Consider the following 22,740-nt stretch of genomic DNA (forward strand, 5'->3'; position numbering starts at 1 on the left):
TTATAAGCCACCCAGGGCTTCAGCAATGGATTTTGGTTCCACAGTTCATGGGCCCCTGTATGAAGAACTATAGAAACTTCTCTCCCCCACCCCGATTAATTTAACCCACTCTGCTGCAAAGGCTTTGGGTTCCCAGGGAGGGGTTGAGTCAAGGGACCTTGGTCGTTTTGTCAATCTCAATCTCAGTTCATCTCCCTAAGCATTGCTTGAACCAGTTGCAGGTGAGACTTCTCATTATAATCTTTGAATCTTGACTTTTAGAATGTCTCCAAACCAGGGTAAATAAAGACTTGTTTAGGGATCTTTAATTCTGGGGGACCAGTGTGGGGGTCCTTTTGGCCTGCACCACCTTTGTTAGTATTGTACGAGGTGTGATCACAAAATGTGGTGAATGTTTAAATAAAAAAAGATTGCAGTAAAAGAGACATTGCCATTAATCCCCTTCAAAATACTCCCCCTCACTTTGAACACACTTATCCCATTGTTCTTGCCACTTTCTGAAGCAGTTCTGGAAGTCCTCTGTCGTGAGTGTCTTATTTGTGTTGTTGTAGCCATATGTGGCCAAATATGTGGTTATATTTGATTTTTGTGCTCCACTGGGTTTCTGCAGCTTCATTGGACTCCAGAGTTCTCAGAACTATTTTCATTGGTGAGTAGATGTTAAATCATTTCTTTTCTTGAGGTACAAGGGCTGGGACTTCGCAGTCCACCAATCTTGCTAATGTCATACTCCTAAATGTTTTTTGGTTTGTTTTTCTTTTTGTTTTTGTTTGTTTGTTTGTTTTTTGTTTTGTGTGTGTGTCTGTCTTTTTGTTTTTGTTTTTGTTTTTTAGAAATAAAGCTAGTCCATAGGGAACAGGAATTTCTACATGGTATTGACTTCAGCTGGGGTGCTTTCATGGAGCTAAACTCAATTTGGACAAGCTAAGACCCAAGGAAAACTAACCTGTTTCTGATACTGCAATTTGGATAAGGAGGCTCAGTGGACAGAAATTTCAGGCACTGATGAAAAGTAGAGGGATTTCTTTCTTCTCACAGAAAAAGACAAACTCCTGAGCTCTGATCTGTTTAGATTGGAGTCGACCCATGGGAAGTGTTTGGAAATGTCCCCATTTGGCAAGATTTGGATCCCAGCCCTTTCTCAGGCACTGTGGATGTGTCAGCCATCACACCGAAGATCATCGCCAGCCATGCCCCCTCCACCAGGGAGGAGATACTGATCCAGAGTGCTGGGATGCTCATCCCCAGGTAAGGCATATAGTTGTACAAATTGATCTATGTCATAGGGAACGGAGGCCCAAGGAGGGTCAGAGACTCCCAGACATAGCTGCTGGAGGTCATGAGGCTGAGAATCCCATGATGCATTCCGCACAGAAGCGCCAGCCCCGCCAGGTTGCTCAATACCAGAAGGCTTAGGTGGTTCATGGTCATTGGCACCCGAAATGCTGGAAGTCGTGGGATGAGTGTTTGTAGAAGTTACAGGTAAAGGGTTCTCTTCCTTCACTGAAGTGATCTTGCTTGGTGCTTCTAGTGACAGACTTGGCCGAGTTTGTAGCTGCTGCTTCCTCCTTTTGATGCGTTGGTTCTTGAACCAAGTCTGGGGAGGGAAGAGCTAAGCAGGTTAATAAAGGGGGATGGGCCCAAAGGGGAAACATCATGTTCCTCAGGAATTGGGTTGTTTTGGTGTGAGAAAGCTAATCTCGCGTCTCTTCATATTTAGCTGAGCAAGAGAAGTTCGTTCCCTCCTTTGCTGTCCTGGGTTCCAGAGGGCAAAGGGAACGTAGGGTCGTGCTAGCAGTGGGTAGAATAGGACACAGCATTCAAATGCTAGTTCAGGAGGTATTACGGAAAGAGGTTTCTGTCTTAGTGGATGCTCTGGGCTTTCAGAGAAGGGATTCTTAACTCTGAGAATCTGAGAATATGGAGTGGGAGTCTAGCTTGGGGTACCTTCGGGATTCATCTAGGGGTTCTTATGCCCTGAATCTTCTGTGGGAACTTATTTGCAAGGCATCTAGATAATTACAAATGTCCTGATTCAGGAAAAACTAGAAATAAAGAGGAACAGACCCAAATGGGAGTATCTGAGATCGAGCCCCAAAGGGTCTCCTGTAGCATTGTGGGTCTGGAATCAAAAAGGCCTGGGTTCAAATTCTAGCTCTTGTGTTTATAATTCTTGGAAGATAGTTCCCCTCAGTGAGCCTTAGTGTTTCTCAGTGAAATGGGCGATCATGAGAATAACAATTTTACATGCTTAACACCTGTCCTGGCACATAGCAATTATTCAATAAATAGGAATTCTGTGATGATTAAAAGTGTGTGTGAGGCTCTGGGGTAGGTGTGCTATCCAGAGACACACACAGGGACCCACCTTTATTACTAACTCATCAAGATGAGTAGCTGAAGTAAGTGCTGTCATGGTAACCCAATGTGGATACATGGTCTTTTCAAATGTATCTTTCAGTATTCTAAGCTGTTCTTGACTAAAGATGGTGCGGTACCGGCGAGTAGACCCTGGCTTTTCTGCAAAGAGAATAGACAAAAGGCTTTCATAAAAAATATATCCACGGTTATGTAAAGTATAGCATAGGGAATATAGTCAATCATATAGTACTATATTGTGCAGGTGGGTACTAGACCCATCAGGGAGATCGCGTCCTAAGGTATATAAATGCCTAATAACTATACTGTATACGTGAAACTAATGTAATATTGAATGTCAAATAAAAAATTTTAATATAATTAAGAAAATTATATATATAGATTTTTTTTTTTTACAGAAATTGCTGTATACCAGAAGCAGTGTGTGACACGGAACGTTGTCATGATGTAGGATCATTTACAGCACACTTTAAAACACACCTTCTCTCAAAAATAGCTCACACCTGACTGATTGTACCGAACAAGTTGAAACTTGTCACACACTGTTACTAAGGTTCAACACACTGCTTCCCATGTTGAAGATCCCTGCCTTTCCATTGGCTGGCATTCGGCAGCAGCATTCACCATATTTTGCGATAAGAACGGAAAGGCTCTGTGTCACACATTGCTGCTGGTATATGGCAATTTCTGTCAAATAAGATCATTACGGTGTGCCCTCATCCACCTTATTCACCAGGTCTGGCACCATGTGACTTCTGGCTCATCCCCAAAGTCAAAATGGCCATGAAAGGTAAAGGTTTTGAATTGATTCAGGATGTCGAAGCAGCCACGACAGCACAACTAAAGACACTCATGAAAGGGGACTTCCAGAACTGCTTCAGAAAGTGGCAAGAGCAATGGGATAAGTGCGTTCAAAGTGAGGAGGAGTATTTTGAGGGGGATTAATGGCAATGTGGTTTTACTGTAAAAATTTGTTTTATTTAAACATTCATTGTATTGTTTGATCACACCTCGAATTGTTTGCCTCCGTTCCTTTATTAGTAAAGGTCCCAGATATCCTCAAACATCAGGGAGACAGAGAGAAAAAGAGAGAGAGAGAGAAGAAGGAGGAGGAAAAGTAGCAGCAGCAAATAATTTATGAACAGAATTCTTTTCCTTAAGAAAAGAACTAGAAGAAAATTTCAAAACATTAAAATCAAGATTCTAAAGATATTGTATTCATACACAGAAAATGTCTTGAAAATAAAGGAAAATCAGATTGGACAAGTGTTCTTGGAAACTGGCAGCTAAAAATAAGCCCTTAAACAATAGAAGAGTTGGAAGAGTAAGTGAGGGAAATATTACAGAAAGTAGAATGAAACAGATAAACTGGGGACAAAAAGAATGAAAAGATAGGAAAATAAAGATCTGATCAAGGAGGTCTAATATTTGACTAAGAAGTATCAGCAATATTCATTTAACTAAAAAGTATCTCTTTGACTAAAATTAAAATTTTTCAAGGAGGGTTTTAAAAGTATTATGCAAGATATAATTTAAAATTTGAAAAAAAAGTACAAGAGTCCCCAGATTGAGGTTATTCCGTGACAAGCACAGTAAATGAATAAAAGGCTCACTGCTGAAAAATACCAGAATACCAAGATTATAAAAAATCCTAAGAGCTTCGAAAGGAAAATAAAGTTTTCTTACAAAGAAATGGTAATTAGAATTCTATTAGTCTTCAGAAAAGCAATGCTGCATATTAAAAGACAATGAATCAAGCACTATAACATTCTTAAGGAAACTGTTTTCAACCTAATCTCTATGCCATCAAATCTGTTTTTCCATGTGAGAATAAGACAAAGATAGTTTCAGATACTCCTGGACTGAGCCAACTCAACTGCCATGTACTCTTTCTTAAGGAACCGCGTGAGCATACAGTTCAACCCAACAAGATAAAGAGCAGGGGGGAATTTGTGTGGGAGCAAAAAAATCCACATAAGAGCGACAAAGGTGAAGTCCCAAGTTGACACTTACACACCAGGCTTAGAAAGCAAGCAGGGTCGATTCCAGGAGGAAAGAAGACAATCAGAAAACTAGATTCAATTGACTATCTGGTGGGTTTGGGTATTTGAAAAAAAAAACAACACCTGAATATGCCATAGGCCGAATTGATAAATCCTGCAGTTGAAAATTAAGAAAGATCCATCTAACCCACTCCGGTCAGAATGGCTCTCATCAATAAATCAACAAACAACAAGTGCTGGTGAGGATGCGGAGAAAAGGGAACCCTTGTGCACTGTTGGTGGGATTGCAGATTGGTGCAGCCACTACGGAAAACAGTATGGAGGTATCTCAAAAAACTGAAAATGGAGCTATCTCATGACCCAGCTATTCCATTCTTGGGTATCTATCCAGGGAATTCCAAAATGCTAATTCGAAAAAATCTATGCACCCCTATGTCTATTTCAGTGCTATTCACAATAGCCAAGACATGGAAACAACCAAAATGCCCATTGGTAGATGACTGGATTAAGAAACTGTGGTACATTTACACAATGGAGTATTACGCAGCCATAAAGAAGAACGAAATTTTACCATTTACCATATGGATGGACCTAGAGAATATTATGCTAAGTGAAATTAGTCAGACAGAGAAAGACAAATACCATATGATCTCACTGATATGTGGAATCTAAAGAATAGAATAAATGAAGGAACTAATCAGAAACAGTCTCAGAGATATAGACGAAAAACAGAGGGTTGCTAGATGGGAGGGGGGTGGGGATAAGCGGGAAGCTGAGGGGATTAGAAAGCACAATTGGTAACCACAAGATTGCCACAGGGGTATGAAAGTCAATTTGGGGAATATAATCAATAATGTAAAGATTTTATATGGTAGCCAACGGACACTTGTCTTATTAGGGAGACCATTTCAGGGATGGTGTTGATGCCTGATCACTGCACTGAACTCCTGAAGCTGAAGCTGAATAATAATGAATGTCAACTGGGCCGGCCGGTGGCTCAGGTGGTTGGAGCTCCACGCTCCTAATGCCGAAGGCTGCCGGTTCGATTCCCACATGGGCCAGTGGGTTCTCAACCACAAGGTTTGCCGGTTCAATTCCTCGAGTCCTGCAAGGGATGGTGGGCTCCGCCCCCTGCAACTAAGATTGAGCACAGCACCTTGAGCTGAGCTGCCGCTGAGCTCCCAGATGGCTCAGTTGGTTGGAATGTGTCCTCTCAACCACAAGGTTGCCGGTTTGACCCCCGCAGGGGATGGTGGGCTGCGCCCTCTGCAACTAGCAACAGGCAACGACAACTGAACCTGGAGCTGAGCTGCGCCCTCCACAACTAAGACTGAAAGAACAACTTGACTTGGAAAAAAGTTCTGGAAGTACACAGTGTTCCCCAATAAAGTCCTGTTCCCCTTCCCAATTAAGTCTTTAAAAAAAATGTCAACTATAATTATATATATATTCACAAGAAGTGGAGTACAGCATAAGGAATAGAGACAGTGGAAATGTAACAGCTGTATGCGATGTCAGAGGGGTAGTAGATTGGGGGAGAGGGGATTATCACTTTGTGAGGGGTATAAATGGTAAATGTCTAACTATTAGTGTTTTTTACACATGAAACTAATTTTAAAAAAAGATCCATCTAAAATACATGGGGAAAAAAGGAAATTATTAACACTTCACATTAAGAAGTTTGTTACATGAATCATTCTAGTATGGACTAACTCAGTGGACAATGTTTACATAATTCTGATTAAGTTAAATTGTTATCAACTTGATCAAAATTATTGATACTAAATTATTAAATTAATTAATGTTAATTAAATATTAAATTATTAATATTAACCTGTATTGGAAAGTTGACTGGAGTGAAATTGAGGAAGGATGTGGCTGTAAGTCTAAAATCATCATCTACCAAACTAAGAGGTCAATATATCAAATTGATGAATTAATATTTTTATTAGTTTAGTGTTAAACAATATGAAACATATCAGAAGAAGCAGTTACAAGGTCTGATAAGTGGACATGTTGAGGCACAATTCAGTTTTTTCTCTTATGAAAATAAAATAAATTTTAAAACAATTTTTTTAAAAGATTAATAAAATTATATTCATGTTCCTAGAAAAAAACATACATTTCTAAACTAGGCTCTCCAAATACAATAAGAAAAGGAGCATGTTGATAAATATCACAACATCAACATTTAAAATATTTAAAAAATAGAACTCATAAGTAAATTGAAAAACACAAGCCACATACTGGGAAACTATATTTGCAACTAATACAAGAGATAAATTATTAGTATCTAGAACACAACAAAAAATACTCTAAGAAGCCTCAAGGGGAAAAATACTTGAAAATGGGAATGGGGAGAAGTGGGAAATTATCACAAGAGAAAAGCAAAATGGACTTTAAAATAGAGTGAAGAGTCTCAATTTCACTGGTTCTTAAAAGAAATGAAAATTGGATCACTGTTAAAAACAAGGCAATGGGGCCAAAATGGAGTCACTTTTGTGAAGCCTCACATCACCAAACCAAGACTTAACAATTACAGTGTTGGTTTTCCCAGAAATGGAATTTTAAACCAGTCATTCAGAACTGTTTCATCAGCACCGGTTGAATAATTGCCAGATTATTTAGGGGATACCCCTGCCATCCCCTAAAGGAAGGTGACCTTGCTATAACCAATCCACTTTTTGCCCAGCATTTATAACTTTCTTGTTCCTGCTCCCTTCTCCCTATAAAAGTCACTCATTTTGTACAGCTCCTCAGAGCTCCTTTCTATCTGCTAGATGGGATGCCACCTGAATCATTGAGTAAAGCCAATGAGATGTTCAAAATTTATTCCGTTGAATTTTGTATTCTAACACCACCAAATGGTTGACATTAAAAAGTATGACAGTACCGAGTGTTTAAAAAGGACATGGAGAAACAAGGAAACTCACGTTACTGCTGGGAGTCCAGTTACAATTTTTTTTTCAAATGTTCCCTATTGGTTGATCCAGTGGTTCCCCAAACTGACAGCCTAGTGTTGGCAAAGCCCAAGGGCCCTCACAAAGTCTCCCACCTCTCGCCACTCAACTTCTAGCATCTTAAGCATATGTTGCCTTTGCCCCAACTTACCTGCCATAATATCTTTTAGAAGTAGAATGATCCTATCAGCTGTGTGTGTTTCTGAGCTCCCGAATTTTGTCCGTGTATCTGCTGGGTTTAAGGGCCCAACATTTAAGCAAATTTTTGATGCAATTAGGTCCCACCCTATCCCTCCCTCACGTCACACCCTCCAATAATCCATTTAATACATGCTTATTGAGAACCAGTTCTATGCTTGGTGCTGAGGGTCACTGGGAATAAAAGTGTGACTCCAGACTTAATCCCTGACCTCAAAGAGTGGAGGAAAACAAATGAAAGTCAAGCAAACTGAAAATAGATAAAATGTTCAAAAATTTCACTGAAGACAAGAGTAAATAAACAGGGTTCTGAGAGAACGAATAAGTTGGTAAGACAACTGAAACTGGAAGGTGAAGACGCTCTGCGTGGACAGCTCCTGGTGAGACCTGGAGCGCCAGACAAGGCGCCGCGGAGAGCTTGGGGGAGATGCACTGTCAAGCCCCTCACAATTTAGTGCTACCCAGCTTTTCCCAAAGGAGGCAGCAGCAAAGGTGAAGATCTTGAAAGACCCTAAGTAATAGTCACCCTTGTAACTTATGTTAAGGAGTTTGGAGTTGGGACAGTTAAAAGCCCAGGGAACTTAACATACTCATTGTCAAGCAGGGTGGCATGCAGGGTCTCTGGTCCTGCTCCCCACATAGGAATGAAGGACATAGGAGGCCAAAAAGGAACATCCACGGAGCCATAGGTAGGGGAGTCATACCACTATAGTCTCACTGGCAGCTGCAGCCACACTATCCACAACCTGCCATCCACTTATCTCTGCCAACCAACCTCACTTGCTAACTACAATCCACTCGTGTAGCCCCCATTTTCTGCTAGTGTAGCCACGGCAGTTATTTTAGTGGCCAATGGCTCACTGGTTATAGCTGACGGCCAACTAGCCACAGCTGATGACAATCCAATCACAGTTGATGGCCATTTACTACCCGAGTGAGCACCTTTCCACGTGAGGCCGAGAGCCTGGAAAGTGCACTCCTGGCTCTGTCCCCACACTCATGTGAGTTGCATTTCTAAAAATCACACCTTTCTCTTGCCTCTGAGCTTCCCTTTCCTGGTCCCTCTATTCTCCATTTTCTCGGTCTTTCAGATGACATATTTCCTCATTTATTTACTCCTCCCCACAATGTTCTTCTCCATGACAGTTCTTATTCATCAGATGAGTCTAACTTGGTCAGCAAGTGGGCTCTAGTCCCTGTTCATACCGTGTGTGGGGACAGAGCCCCAGAGAGCAGTTTCCAGGCTCTGGGCCTCACGTGGGGAGGTGCTGGCTCGGGTAGTAGATGGCCGTCAGCTGTGACTAGTTGGCCATCAGCTGTTACCAGTTAGTCATTAGCCATTGGCTATGTTGATTGGTTGGTTCGCAGAGAAGCAGGTTGCGGATTGCGTAGCTCCTGCTTCCTGTGGCTCCAACCCAGCCTCCAGCTGTGTATGTTTATTTGTGTGGGTGTTCTGGTAATGCTGTCTCCATGAGGAAGGTCTCCATCTTCCTGCAGTGGTCCTCAGAGACCCGTGTAGGTGCTCAACACAAGAGTTTTGGAGGCATGAAAAAGAATATTTGGACTCTTTCTGGATGAACATGTGGCTATAATTGACTTTGCTACTACAGGGTTTTGAACATAATAAAACTTTTGATTATTTAGTGTCTATTGCAATATTGGGAGCATGTGTCTAACTAGGTGAATTATATGTTGTCAATTTAGCTAGTACTTTGTGCCACAGGACATTTCCACTAGCATCTCTCAGGCATGCCCGGTTTGTAAGCCACAATTTTGTTTTCCTATTTTAATTTAACATAGAGAAAAGTACACAAATGATTAACAAATAATAGGAGATTTATCACAGCCACATCCAGATTAGAAACAAAATATTACCAGCATCCTAGAAGCCCCTTATATTCCCTTTTGGTCTCTGCCCACCTTTGTTAGCTACTCTTCCGACTGGTGACATCATACAGTAGTTCTGTCTTCTTTTGAACTTTGTATAAATGAATCACACAGTATGTGCTCTTTTGTGTCTAGCTCTTTTCACTAGATATATTGTTTCCATCTAGTTATATAGTCCATTCATTTATTCTCATTTCTGTATCATATTCCATTGTGTATATGTACCACATTTGTTTATCCATTCATCTATCAATGGACACCTAGGATGCTTCTATATCTTGGCTATTGTAAATAATGCTGCAATGAACATAAGGGTGCATGTATCTTTTTGAATTAGTATTTTCAATTTCTTCAGATAAATACCTAGAAGTGGAATTGCTGGGTCATTTGGTAGTTCTATTTTTAATTTTTTGAGAAATTGCCATACTGTTTTCCATAGTGGCTGCATTAATTTACAATCCCACCAACAGTGCATCAGGGTTTCCTTTTCTCCACATCCTCACCAACACACTTGTTATTTGTTGGCTTTTTTGGTAATAGCCATTCTGACAGGTGTGAGGTGGTATCTGATTGTGGTTTTGATATGCATTTCCCTGATGATTAATGATGTTGAGCATCTTTTCATATGTCTGTTGGCCATCGGTATGTCTTCTTTGGAGAAATGTCTCTTCATGTCTTCAGCCCATTTTTTTGATCAGACTGTTTGTTTGTTTGTTTATTGTTACTGAATTGTATGAGTTTAGGTGGGAGAAGCCCTGGCAGAATCGAAGCTGCTCTCGGAATATGCAGTTCAATGTGTTACTCACCACATAACTTGGCAAAAAGAGGCTTAACCTCTATCTTTAGTTTTACAGTCCAATGCTTGCTCGGCCATCTTACCTATGTTCATAAACGACTGAATGTTCTCAAGAAAACACAGAAAGATCAACACTCTAAATTTACTGTTCGGTGCCTGAGATGGAATAGTAGGTGCCATCCTAAGGCTTTTCCCCCGTGCCAAACTAGGTCAACCTGGAGCTTTACGAGGAGATGGCCAAATCTATAATGTAGTTGTAACTGCCCATGCTTTTGTAATAGTTTTCTTTATAGTCATATCCATCATAAATAGAGGGTTGGAAAATGGACTAGTTCCATTAATAATGGGGACACCAGACATAGTGTTTTCTAGAATAGATAACGTGAGTTTCTGACTACTTCTTCCGTCATTCTTACTCTTGCTCGCTTCATAAGGTCCTGGAAAAGGTTGAACTTTATATCCACGTGTACCCTGTCATCTAGATCACGTAGGAGCTGCCTTTGACCTAATCATGTTTTCCCTACATTTAGGAGGTCTTTTCTCAATTTTAGGCTCCATCAATTTTATTACTACAATTATTAATATAAACCCACCAGCCCTGTCTCAGTATCGAACAACACTATTCATTTGATTAGTCCAGGTTACAGCTGTACTGTTACTACTAATACTCCCAATCTTAGCTGCTGGAATTATTATATTATTAACAGATTGCAATCTAAATACTACCCTCTTTGATTCCACAGCAGGAGGACGTCCAATCTTACATCAACACTTATTTTGATTTTTTTTATTTTGGGGTGTGGGAGAGGCCACCATAGGATTATCTTATCCTACCAGGATTTGGAATAATGTCACATATTGTTACATATTATTCATGGAAAAAAAGAACCTTTAAGATATATAGGAATAGTCTGAGCTATAGTATCTATTGGTTTCCTAGGCTTTATTGTATGAACTCACCAGGTGGTTACAGTAGATACACATGTTAGCACATGAACATACTTTCCATCTTTAAATCAGCTACCATAATTATTGCCATTCCTACAGGAAAAAAAAGTATTCAGTTGATTAGCAAGCCCTCCATAGAGGTAATGTTAAGTGATCACCAGCCAGCCTATTATCCCTTGGTTTTATTTTCTTATTTATAGTAGGAGGTCCTACAGGAATTGTCTAGCTAATTCATCCTTAGATGTTGTTCTCCATGGTACATATTATGTAGTAGTACATTTTCATTACATTTTATCAAAAAGAACAGTATTTAACATTGTAACAGGGTTTGTTCACTGATTTCCACTGTTTTCAGCATACACACTTAACTCAACCTGAGCAAAAACTCACTTCACAATTATATTTATACATGTTTATATAACTTTTTTCCCATAACACTTTCTTGGCCTTCCAGAAATGCCAGAGTTACTGTGACTATCCAGATGCATATATAACATGAAATACCATCTCATCCATAGGTCCGTTTATTTCACTAACAGCAATAATATTAATAATTTTCATAAATTGAAAGACATTCCATCTAAATGGGAAGTATCAATAGTTGAACTGTATTCTACCAGCTGTTGTCCTACTCCTGATTGCTCTGTCATTATTTTGAGTTCTTTACATAATAGATGAAATTAAATATCCTTCCTTAACCATAAACACACAGACCATTAATGACATTGAAGCTAAGAAATATACAAATTACGAAGACTTAAACTTTGATTTCTATATCATTCCTACATCAGATCTAAAATCGGGAGAATTACAACTACTTAGAAGTTGATAACCGAGTAGTATGACCCAGAGAAATAACAATCTGAATATTAATTTTATCCAGAGACATCCTACATTTATGAGCCATTCTTTCCTTAGGCCTCAAAACTGACGCCATCCCATTTTTATTTAACCTGGAAATTGCCCTCCTCTTACCCCTGCCCTGAACATCTCAAACGAACAACCTAAGAACTATACTTATTATGGCGCTAGTCCGATCTCATTACCAGCCATAAATTTAACTTATGAATGAATTCCAAAAGGGTTACAGTGAACTGAATACGATAATTATTTTAAACTAAAACAAATTATTTGACAAATTATGATTAACTCCATACTTATCAAATGTCCTTAGCTTCTATTAATATTATCCTAGCATTTACAGTATCCTCTAGAGGGCATAATATTCTCATTATTCATTTATAGTAACCATGATAATCCTATATACCCACTTTACATTATCTAGCATAATAACTAATACCTTATTAGTATTCCTAGTCTGCGAGGCCAAACTAGTGACATCATTACTAGTTATTTAATAACTATGGGCTGATTTTGCACAAAGCCTCACTATCCTTCAATGCTAATAATTATTATTTCATCATATTGATGCTATTAACATGATTATCAAAAATAACATAATCTGAATTGATATGACTTATAGCCTGCTAACGAGCTTTCTTAGCCTATTCCTCCTGAATCAACTGACCTTAACGCTTCACTACTGTTCTTTTCCGACTCCTTACCGACACGTCCAGTAGCACTCAAACATGACTTCTGCCACTGATACTCACAGCCAGCCAATATTATCCAAAGAATTACTAACCTGAAAAACACGGTACATCACAATACTAATTTTATTACAAATGTTCTTAATTATAACTTTCACCCCCACAGAATTGATCTTATTCCATATTTTATTCAAAGCAACATCAGTCCCAACCCTAGTCATTATTACCCGCTGAGAAAATCAAGCAGCAAGATTAATGCAGGACTTTTATGTCTTCTCGTATACATCAGCAAGATCACTTCTACTTGGCATTGTTCCAATTTTTCTCAAAAAATTAGGTTTATAAATGTCCTAATAATCCAATACTGAACTCAGACAATACTCAATTTTTTTATGTAATAATTTACTATGACTAGCATGCATAATACATTTTTATAGTAAAAATACCGGGTCTTATATAATATAATAATAATATAATATAATATAATATAATATAATATAATATAATATAGGTCTTATATTAATTTTTGCTCCAAAAGACGCATTACAGCTGATTGTCTGGCTACATCTTATTTTCAGGGAAACACATTGAGTTCAGCAAGGCCACAGAACGCAAGGTAAACACACACTAAAAAAATCCTATCTCTATAAAGAAGCAATTAACAATTGGAAACTGAAATTAAAATGACACTACCACTTACAATCATATCAAAAATGAAATACTAAGGGGCGGCCAGTTAGCTCAATTGGTTGCTGCTCTTACCAACAAGGTTGCCAGTTCGATTCCCACGTGGACCAGTGAGCTGCACCCTCCACAACCAGATTGAAGACAGTGACTTGAGCTGAGCTGCCAGTGGGTGACCCAATGGCTCAGTGGGTTAGAGCACATGCTCTTAACAGCAAAGTTGTGGGTTTGATTCCCGCATGGGATGGTGGGCTGCGTCCCCCTACAACTAGATTGAAAACAGCGACTGGACTTGGAGCTGAGCTGTGCCCTCCACAACTAGATTGAAGGACAACGACTTGGAGCTGATGGATCCTGAAAAACACACTGTTATCCAATAAAAATTTTTTATAAAATGAAATACTTAGATGTAAATCTAACACATCTAACAAAATATATATATAGATTACATATGCTGAAAATTATAAAATGCTAATGAAAGAAATCAAAGATGACCCTAACAAAATTGCAGACATATCCATGTTCATGGAAGACACACATGACAAAGCTTTTCTGTCGATATAAATAAGCATATTCTTTAAAATTGATATCTTTGTAGATAATATGTTATACAGATAATATACATACAGCAAAGGAACTACATAAATATTTAGCTAAAATAGGTTTCAGAAAATTTTTAATAAGAAGAAAGTTAGAGGAATCACACTATCTAATTGTAAGGCTGACTATGAAGTACTCAACACGGGGTGGTATTGGAGGAAGGATAGACATACAGAAAACAGAACAGATCCAAGAAGTAAACCTGCATGAGTACACCCCACGGATGTTGACAAATGTGCAAAAGCAATTCACTAGAGGAAGAATTTCCCATTTCTTCTCAATAAATGGTATTGAAGCAGTTGGACTTACCACGGGCAATTTTAAAGAAAGAAACTCAATTTAAACGCCATATTGTAAACAAAAATTTACCCCAATGAATGATATATCTAAATGTGAAAGAATAACGCTTTTAGAAGAAAACATAAGACAAATTCTTTATGACCTAGGGTTAGGTGAGGAGTTCTTAGACGTGACAACAAAAGTCCAATCCCATAAAAAATTAATAAAACATATACTTATGATGCTCTAGCAATCACAGACCTATATATTTGTCCCTAAGAAATGGAATCATGTCCACACAAACACCTATACACAAATATTTATAGGTGCTTTATTTGCAATAGTGCCAAACTGTAAATAACCTTGGTGTCTTTCAGTAGGCAAATGAACAAACTGACAGTGGTACAGTCATACAATGGAACACTCCTCAGCCATGACAAGGAATGAACTCTTGATACGTAAAACAACTTAGATGGATCTCAAGGGTACGACGCTGAATGAAAAGTGTCAATCTGAAGAAATTATTTACTGTATAATTCCACTCTTGAAAGGACAAAATTATAGTGATGGAGAGCAGGTCAGTGGTTGCCAAGACTTAGAGTTAGGGTGAGATTCTGACTATGAAGGTAGCACAGAGAGTTTCTTTGTGTTAATGGAACAGTTCTTTATCCTGATTGTGGTCATAGATTAATCCACGCATGTGACAAATTGTCATGGTATGTTACACACACACACTAAGCACATGTGACAATGCCTTAAATTTTAATAAAGTCTGCATTTAATAGTATTGTGCCAAAGTCAATTTCCTGATTTTGATAACACACTATCGTTCTGCAAGCTGTCAACACTGGGAAAAGCAGGGCCTAGTGTACCTGAGAAATCGCCATCCTGGTTTTTTATAATTTCCTGTGACTTTTAAATGATTTTGAAATAAAAGTTTAAAAAGAAGGTCCGTAGTCACATAGCCATAGGCCCCCTTTCCTACAACCACCCAGAGATTGCTTTGTCATGTGGAACAACTGACTAGGACCCAGAGGGCACAATCAAGGACGATTTCCTGAGGACTGTTTCCTTCTTTCACTGTCTCAGAGCACCAGGAGATCAGCTCTTGAATGGCAGCTTGGGGTGGGAGATGAGGGGAAATGGGGTCCAACATATGGTGATGCAAGGAGAACCGACTCTGGTGGTGAACACACAATGTCACATATAAATCATGTGTTACAGAATTATACACTTGAAATCTATGTAACTTTATTAACCATTTGCCTAGAGATCAGCGATAAAGATTTATTCAAGAATCTTAGGGTTTGCAAACTATTAATTGAAACACAACGAGGCAATACCAAGAGTGTTCTGAAGAAAGAAAAGCTAAGAGTTCTTAGAGTAAAAAGGACATCCTTGAGAAGAATCAGTCTTGCATTTTTAGCCTCTGAATTGATCTGAGCTGGGAATGCTCCAGATGACTGCTGGTCTGCATAGTGGATGTCAGTTGGCCTGGAGAGGTGAACATTCTTTCATTTGTTCATCAGGGGCCGTCACAGGGTTATCTGGGGGTTTCATGTGTATCTAAGCATTAATGCCAGCCTGGAAAGTTCAAAGGATTGAGCTGTCAGGCTAATCCAAACAAGAACAGGATCATTTCCTCCTGGCACAAACTTCTGTTTTAGTAACTGGGCAGCTTGACTATAGTGACTTTATTTTATTTCTTTACCTTAATCCTCACATAGCATATTAGTCACTTCTCTAGAAATGGAAGCAATTGCCATCGCTGCTATCTGCAATTACTCACCACAAGTGAGATTAAGCACAGATTCAAGTTCCTAGAGTTCTTAATTCTGCGAATGGGTCTACCCATGTATTTTCACAATTGCTCTCTTGCACATCTTTTATTAACTTTGTTCAAAACATTCATATATTATGCATATTATTTTTTATAATGTGGTTTGAAAACATTGCCTCCAGGTTGGCCTCGCAACAAAGGTTGGCACCGCTGCTGAGTACAGTTTACACTAAGATCACTAACATTCACGGCATGTGTTCTCCAGAATTTGTGTTTCCTAAGCTGAGTCAACTTTTAAACACACCTTGACGTGTCTTTCTACTTTCTGTTTTCTTTAGGTCGTATAGTCATAAAGATTCTGAAGAAATACTCCACAGATGTGTTGACTAGTAAAAATCACTGCGCACTTCTGAGAAATGCTATATCATTTTTATTTTAGAAGAAGAAAGACAAGATTAATTTAAATAAACACATGATTATGAAATCATTATGAAACACGTACTATAAGCAAGGCAAATTTTTAGAAAATGGGAATTCAACAGTGAATGCATTAGATAAAATTGCTGCTCTGAAACTAATTTAAGGTTATGCTTCAATTATATGTCAGTGAAAGAAAGAAAGAAAGACTTTCCCCACCTTGCTTTCTCCCACCTTCATGTAATAGCCCTTATGTTCCCCCCTTAACTCCAAATGTATAAAAAGAACTGCAAAACTGTCATTCACCAGAGCATTTGAGACCTTGCTTTCGACATGTCATCAATTTCACTCAAATAAACTCTTATAAAAATTCTCTACAGGTTTGGACATTCTTACAATGACATCGCTCTCCATCACTGCCAAATGGTTCACCTACTGAACTTAGAGTAGAATCTAACACTCTCCCCCACTCCCACCCCCACACTCCAGTTCAAGCCCTTGTTTCTCAGTGCAGTTGTGTAGGACACAGCTCCCTGGCCCATGCTGGTGTTATGAGCCTTGCGCTGCCCCCGGCTGAGGCAGTCAGTCGCCAGTCGTCGGTTGGGTCGCTCACGGCAGCTCACGGCAGCTCTCGCCAGCTGCCGGTCACTCACGATGGCTGCCAGCCACTCACGCTGGTTGCCGGCCACTCATGGCAGAACACGGTAGCCCACGGCACCATAGCAGCTCACAGCAGCCCAGCTCCAGGGAGAGCTATTGTTCACAATTGAGCTGTAGAGGGCGCAGCTCACTGGGCCATGTGAGAATCGAACCCACGACCTCTGTGTTAGGAGCATGGTGCTCCAACCACCTGAGCCACCAGGCCGGCCCTAACCCTTTTCAATAGGAACAAGGCACTATGATCTGGCCTTTACATACAGTCCAACACTCAACACACTCTTCCACTGATCGTGTGACATTCTTTCTGGGCTCCTTTATCCGTGTTGAACGAATGTAGACAAAAAAGGGGCATTGTAACAAATCTAAACAAAAGTAACCTCACAGGGTGATCTGATCATAAATTCCTAACTGGGTGGGCCATGGGCAGTCACCCTCCAGACATATATAAGAACTTCTCTAGCAAAAGGTTTCTCTTTGCCTCGAGCAAGCCCTGTAAATTGTTCTGTGCATCGAGGTTAAAACTCCTGTGAGATGCCTCTTTTTTAGTCATAACCACCCTCAAGAGGGCACGTCTCTTATTAACTAACCTGTAATTCAGTCCCCACCTAGCTTTCTCCCCTTCATGTAATCTTCCTTATAGTCCCTTCTTAATTCCAAATACATTAAAGAAAATGTCAACTGTCATTCTCCAGAGCATTTGAGATCTTGCTTCCCAGCAATGGCCATCACACTTGGCTCATATAAATTCTTATAAAAAATTTCCTACAGGTTTGCACATTCTTCCCTCAACCTAATCAAGTTCTTTCCCACAGCAGGGCTCCAGCATGCTAATTCCCAGGGACACCTGCCCCATAGTCAAATATCAGACTTTCTCATCCTTCCATTCTCAGGTCAAGTTTGTGCCCCTCCCGGATGCCAGCTTATACGAGATGCTCTTTCACGCCATCAGGCGCCCTTCTTTGAGTCACTTAACCAACCTGTAACCAGGCTCTCCACCAGTAATAAACTTTTCACTCCATTGAATGTAATCTCCATGCGAGCAACGGCCCTGTTTGTCTTGTTTACCATCATAACCCAGCACCAAGAAAGACAAGGACATCTTAACAGAGGGTGAAGGTTCATTCAACACTCTTTCATAACTTAAGATAGATTACATTACAAATAAAATAAATGAAGTGTAACAGGCAATTAAGTAAAACTGTCAAATAATATCCATAAAATTACCATGTTTCCCGGAAACTAAGACCTAGCTGGACAATCAGCTCTAATGTGTCTTTTGGAGCAAAAATTAATATAAGACCTGGTCTTATTTTACTATAAGACTCGGAGTTTAATATAATATAATAAAACTGGGTCTTGTATTAATTTTGGCTCCAAAACATTCATTGGAGCTGATGGTCCGCTAGTTCTTATTTTGGGGGAAACTCGGTAACAAATATAAACACATGAAATTTAAACATTTTAAAGGCAAAATATGATATGATGAAGGAATTCAGAAAATAAAGACTGCAAAGGGAGAAAATAATTACAATATAAATGATACACCAAGATTTAGGTGCTTAATCTACGAAGAGCTCTTTAAAATCAGTAAGACAAAGGCCAAAAACCCAACAAAAAATCGACAAAGAGCATGAGGGGAAAAAAGACATGTCATAGAAAAGAAACATAAATGCTTTCAATTAGAAACGTAAATGCAGACATACTTTCCACGACACTGAAAAGGGATACGATGCAACATAAAACAATATCGAAATGGATGATGACAGACACTCTCTCCTTTACTGAAAGCAGAGGGCAACTGAGTCCAGGGCTCGTGCTGCCTGCACCGATCCGCCAACAGACCCATCCAGGAGCTGGGCTATAGGATAAGCGTTCATTGTCAGAGCACCCGTGGTCCTCGAAGGCAGCAGGTTAACACTTTAAAAACCGCCTTAACATTCTCAGTCCAGCTTAGGGTATTGAAGGGAAAATCTGGGCGTTCCTCCAGAGACTAAGGGACTGTTCCAGGGGTCTGCATGGAGGCTTCCCTCTGGCAACGTGGCTCTCCAGTGGTGTCCGCAACCCAGGAGCGATGAAGGGAGTAACCTGGAGAGAATGCCAGACCAGACAGGTTGTGATCAATAAGCACAAAGGTATTAATCATAAGTTCAGGGTTATTTTCTAAAGCACGGAACTGGGACAGGGGACATTCTGAGCTCCAGACACAGGGGGACAATCTATTACTAAGCTATAGGTCAAGGAAAGGTGTGGCCAGGGACGCAGTGAGGACTCTCCTATGGGGGTCCCAAGTGGGCCTACTTTTTTTGTTGTCCCCCTCCTCTTCACTAGACCTTGACCTTGGGCTCTGTCCTTGGCCCACTTAGTCCAGTTTCAGCACGAATGCTGCCGAGTCAGTTTAGGGAGAATATCCCACCCTTAATATCTGTTCAAATACCTCATTCCCCAACCTTTGATCTTTTATCACCCGGGACTGACTCCAGCCAGAACCCTATCAAGTCTGTTAGCCAAACTTCCCTTCCCACTGAGGTTTCCTCTGTATTTCTCCATTCACTGAGCCCACCCTGCTCCTTCCTTGGCTATAAATCTCCCCTCGTCCTTGCTGTCTTCAGAGTTAAGACCCATCTCTTTCCCCTGTTGCAAGCCCTCACTGCAATAGCCCCTCTTGAATAGTCTTCCTTACCATCCTTACAAGTGTCACAAGAAACTTTTCTTAATGGTGAGATGAACAGAAAAGAAGACGCTCGGACACTCACAAGCCTTAGAGGTTAACCACTAACATCGAGTCCAGAGATGTCCATGAGGGTGTGCGACTGCTGGAGGCAGTTTGGACTGAGGAGCCGACGCCTCGCTCTCAGCAGATCTGTAGCAAATAAGGCTCAGAGATGCCCTGAGGTGGGACATGAAGGGCACAGAAGGGCAGTGGGGACCAGGATGCTGCATGTGATGAGAAGGAGAAGAGCAGAGGTAGTGGAGCATGTTCTCACTGGAGTTGGGGCACAAGGTTAATTCACACACACACACACACACACACACGCATCATTAAAAATTCATGTCTTCTAAAGAGGGCACCTTGCGGAAATTCATACAGTCCACCTCACAGAAATACACACGGTTGGCACCAGCACCTTACTGGCCCTGCTCCTGGCCTCTGCCCAGCTACTGGCGTGTCTAAGCAGGTGGCAGAAATTCTGCAGACACGGAACATTTGGAGCCTCTCTGCAGGCTGGTTTTCCTTCCTCAGTATGAGAAGAAAAGAAACAGTCCTGGATTCCTGAAAATAGGTTCCTATTTGTTGTTCAGGAAACCAAGCAACAACATGAGGAAGGTGGGTGGTTTTGACAACGGACAAAAGGGCAGTCACTCGTAATTCTGATGCCGTTCCTTCTCCCACACACCATCGACTGAGCTCACATTCAGGGCAGGTCCAGCACCAAGGAATTCACAGGCATCATCTCCAGGTTTTGTAGAGTCGTTGCCCTGCCACCCATTTGCCTCTTACACTCACCCCACACCACCCCCATCCACACACGACCTGCCTCTGTGGGAACTCTATGAGCATCGTAGTCTTGGCTGGGTCCTCAGAACGCCCTCCAAAGCATGTTGTACAAATACTCCCACCGCCTTTATATAATGGTACCCGATTTGTAAGTCACCACCAACATGGCAAATCATTAGCCTTTTGATTGTCACCTTTATGAGAAGTGAAATTATCATCAACCGTGAGATGGTTTGCACTTTCCTCATTTCCAGTGCATGATTCCACCCACTGGACATTTTTATTCCTTCTGTGATTTAGCCTATTCATACATTACTCATAATCTTCTCCTAAAGCATTTTTTCATTATTTTGTGGTGCTTTTTATACGTCACAGACAATAGAATTGATGTTTGAACTATGGGTTGCAATGTTTCCTCCTAGTTTACTATTTTTTTAAAAAAGAGAAAATTAATTTCCTAACGTTGTTATAACAACAGCCTGCCTACACACAGCATTCGTTCTCCTTTCAGTTACTTATCATGCTGCTTTAACTTACGCTTTGCATTTCTTATTCTACTGACTGAACTTTAAGCTCACCTAAAAATCTGCTTCTGTTTCATTTTCTCTTTTAGTCACAAAACCATGAGTAGCTTCTGAAGAAACACAGTGTAGAGACATTTCATTGCTCACATTACTCCTGATCTGAGAAATGCTACCGTGTTTGTATTCCAGAAACAAGTTACAGAAATTTGTTTATTTATTTATTTATTTACTTATTTATGAAAAAGTGGTCACGTATCCGCTATAAGCAAGGCACTCAGTAGTAAACACAAGACTCAAAATGTCTGCACTATGTGAACTAGCAGGTGATGAGAAGTGGTCAATTCATGATTCTTTTATAAAAGTCAAACAATAGGAATTTGTGAAGCAAGGAAGGAAGGCAGGAAGGAAGGAAGGAAGGGAGGGAGGGAGGGAGGGAGGGAGGAAGGAAGGAAGAAAGGAAGGGAGAATGGAAGGACAAACAAAACTGTTTCAAATGATTTGTTGTCTCCTTGCTAGAAACAAAGCTTTCAGAAATGAACAAAAATGATAAACGCTTATGTTTAAACTTCTTATACTTCAGAAAGATTTTGATCTAAAGCTTCTTTACCAAACAGAACCATGCTGATAGTTTTTCGTATATCTTTCCAGAGCCAAACTAAGATTACTAAAAATCAAGAATTCAAGATAATATTATACTCTACATAGTTTCACAACTTACTTTTATTTTTAAAACACATTCTACCATTTGGGAATCTTAATATCGAAGAATATTCTGATCTAACTATTTCCGGTGATTCTAAAATATGTCATTAATTGAGTGTGCTAAAATTTATTGAAAAGTTCATTATGGTCAACTCATAACTTATTCAAGTTTTACTATTATAAATAATTTTTCACTTCAAATGTCGCATCTTGATTCATGTGTGTTGGAAGTGGACCAGAGGGTGAAACACGAAGCCTTAAACTACTTTTCCAAAGGCATTTGTACCTTATAGTTGGTTTCATTTCCTTAGTCATTCTGAAACAAGAAGCTTTATGTGTTTCCCACCCCCACGCCGCCATGCTCCTTCACTTCCCTCTGGCAATAGGAGGGGGTCAAAAGAAACAACTGTATGGGTTTTCTAGTCAGATTTTGATTTGCTGTAGGAAAAGCTTTAAGTGTCCTCACCTGAGACAACCTCCCTCTTGTGATTAGTGGGAAGAACTTTCCCCACCCCTACCAGTCACGATCTCTTCATGGGAGACTGCACAAAGAAGCTCAGATTTAACACTGCATGAACAAAGGACACTACCAATTGCCCAATCCAAGAAGAAACTCCCTCATATGACCAGAGGACCACATTTATTTAGAGCTATTTCTTAGCTCCCAAAACTCCCACAAACACAAGATGAGGCCACATGATACAGCGTGAGACCAAAACACAGCCCATTTACAGGGTCTTTCTTAGATGACCAGCTTATGTTGCTTCCGTAAACTTCTTCTCCCATCTAGACAAGGTAGTGATACATTTATCACATAAACGCCAACACCTCTTGAGGCTTTTCAGGAGCCTAAGCATCACTGAGAATAACCTCACAG

General features: G+C 40.0%; 2 protein-coding genes across 2 annotated transcripts in view; one reads left to right on the plus strand and one right to left on the minus strand.

Annotated features, from left to right (window-relative positions):
• The window catches only part of LOC109458062 (galectin-10), a 79,289-nt gene that overhangs the window by 30,993 nt on the left and 25,556 nt on the right, over nt 1-22,740 (plus strand). The window lies entirely within an intron of this gene.
• LEUTX (leucine twenty homeobox) lies at nt 1,160-15,171 on the minus strand. The gene is made up of 2 exons (XM_074315884.1): nt 15,157-15,171; nt 1,160-1,597 (listed from the first exon to the last, which is right to left on the minus strand). Exons 1-2 carry the CDS (start codon nt 15,169-15,171, stop codon nt 1,160-1,162), a joined length of 453 nt encoding a protein of 150 aa, XP_074171985.1.

This window comes from Rhinolophus sinicus, linkage group LG11, assembly GCF_036562045.2.
Source record: "Rhinolophus sinicus isolate RSC01 linkage group LG11, ASM3656204v1, whole genome shotgun sequence".
NCBI lineage: Eukaryota > Metazoa > Chordata > Mammalia > Chiroptera > Rhinolophidae > Rhinolophus > Rhinolophus sinicus.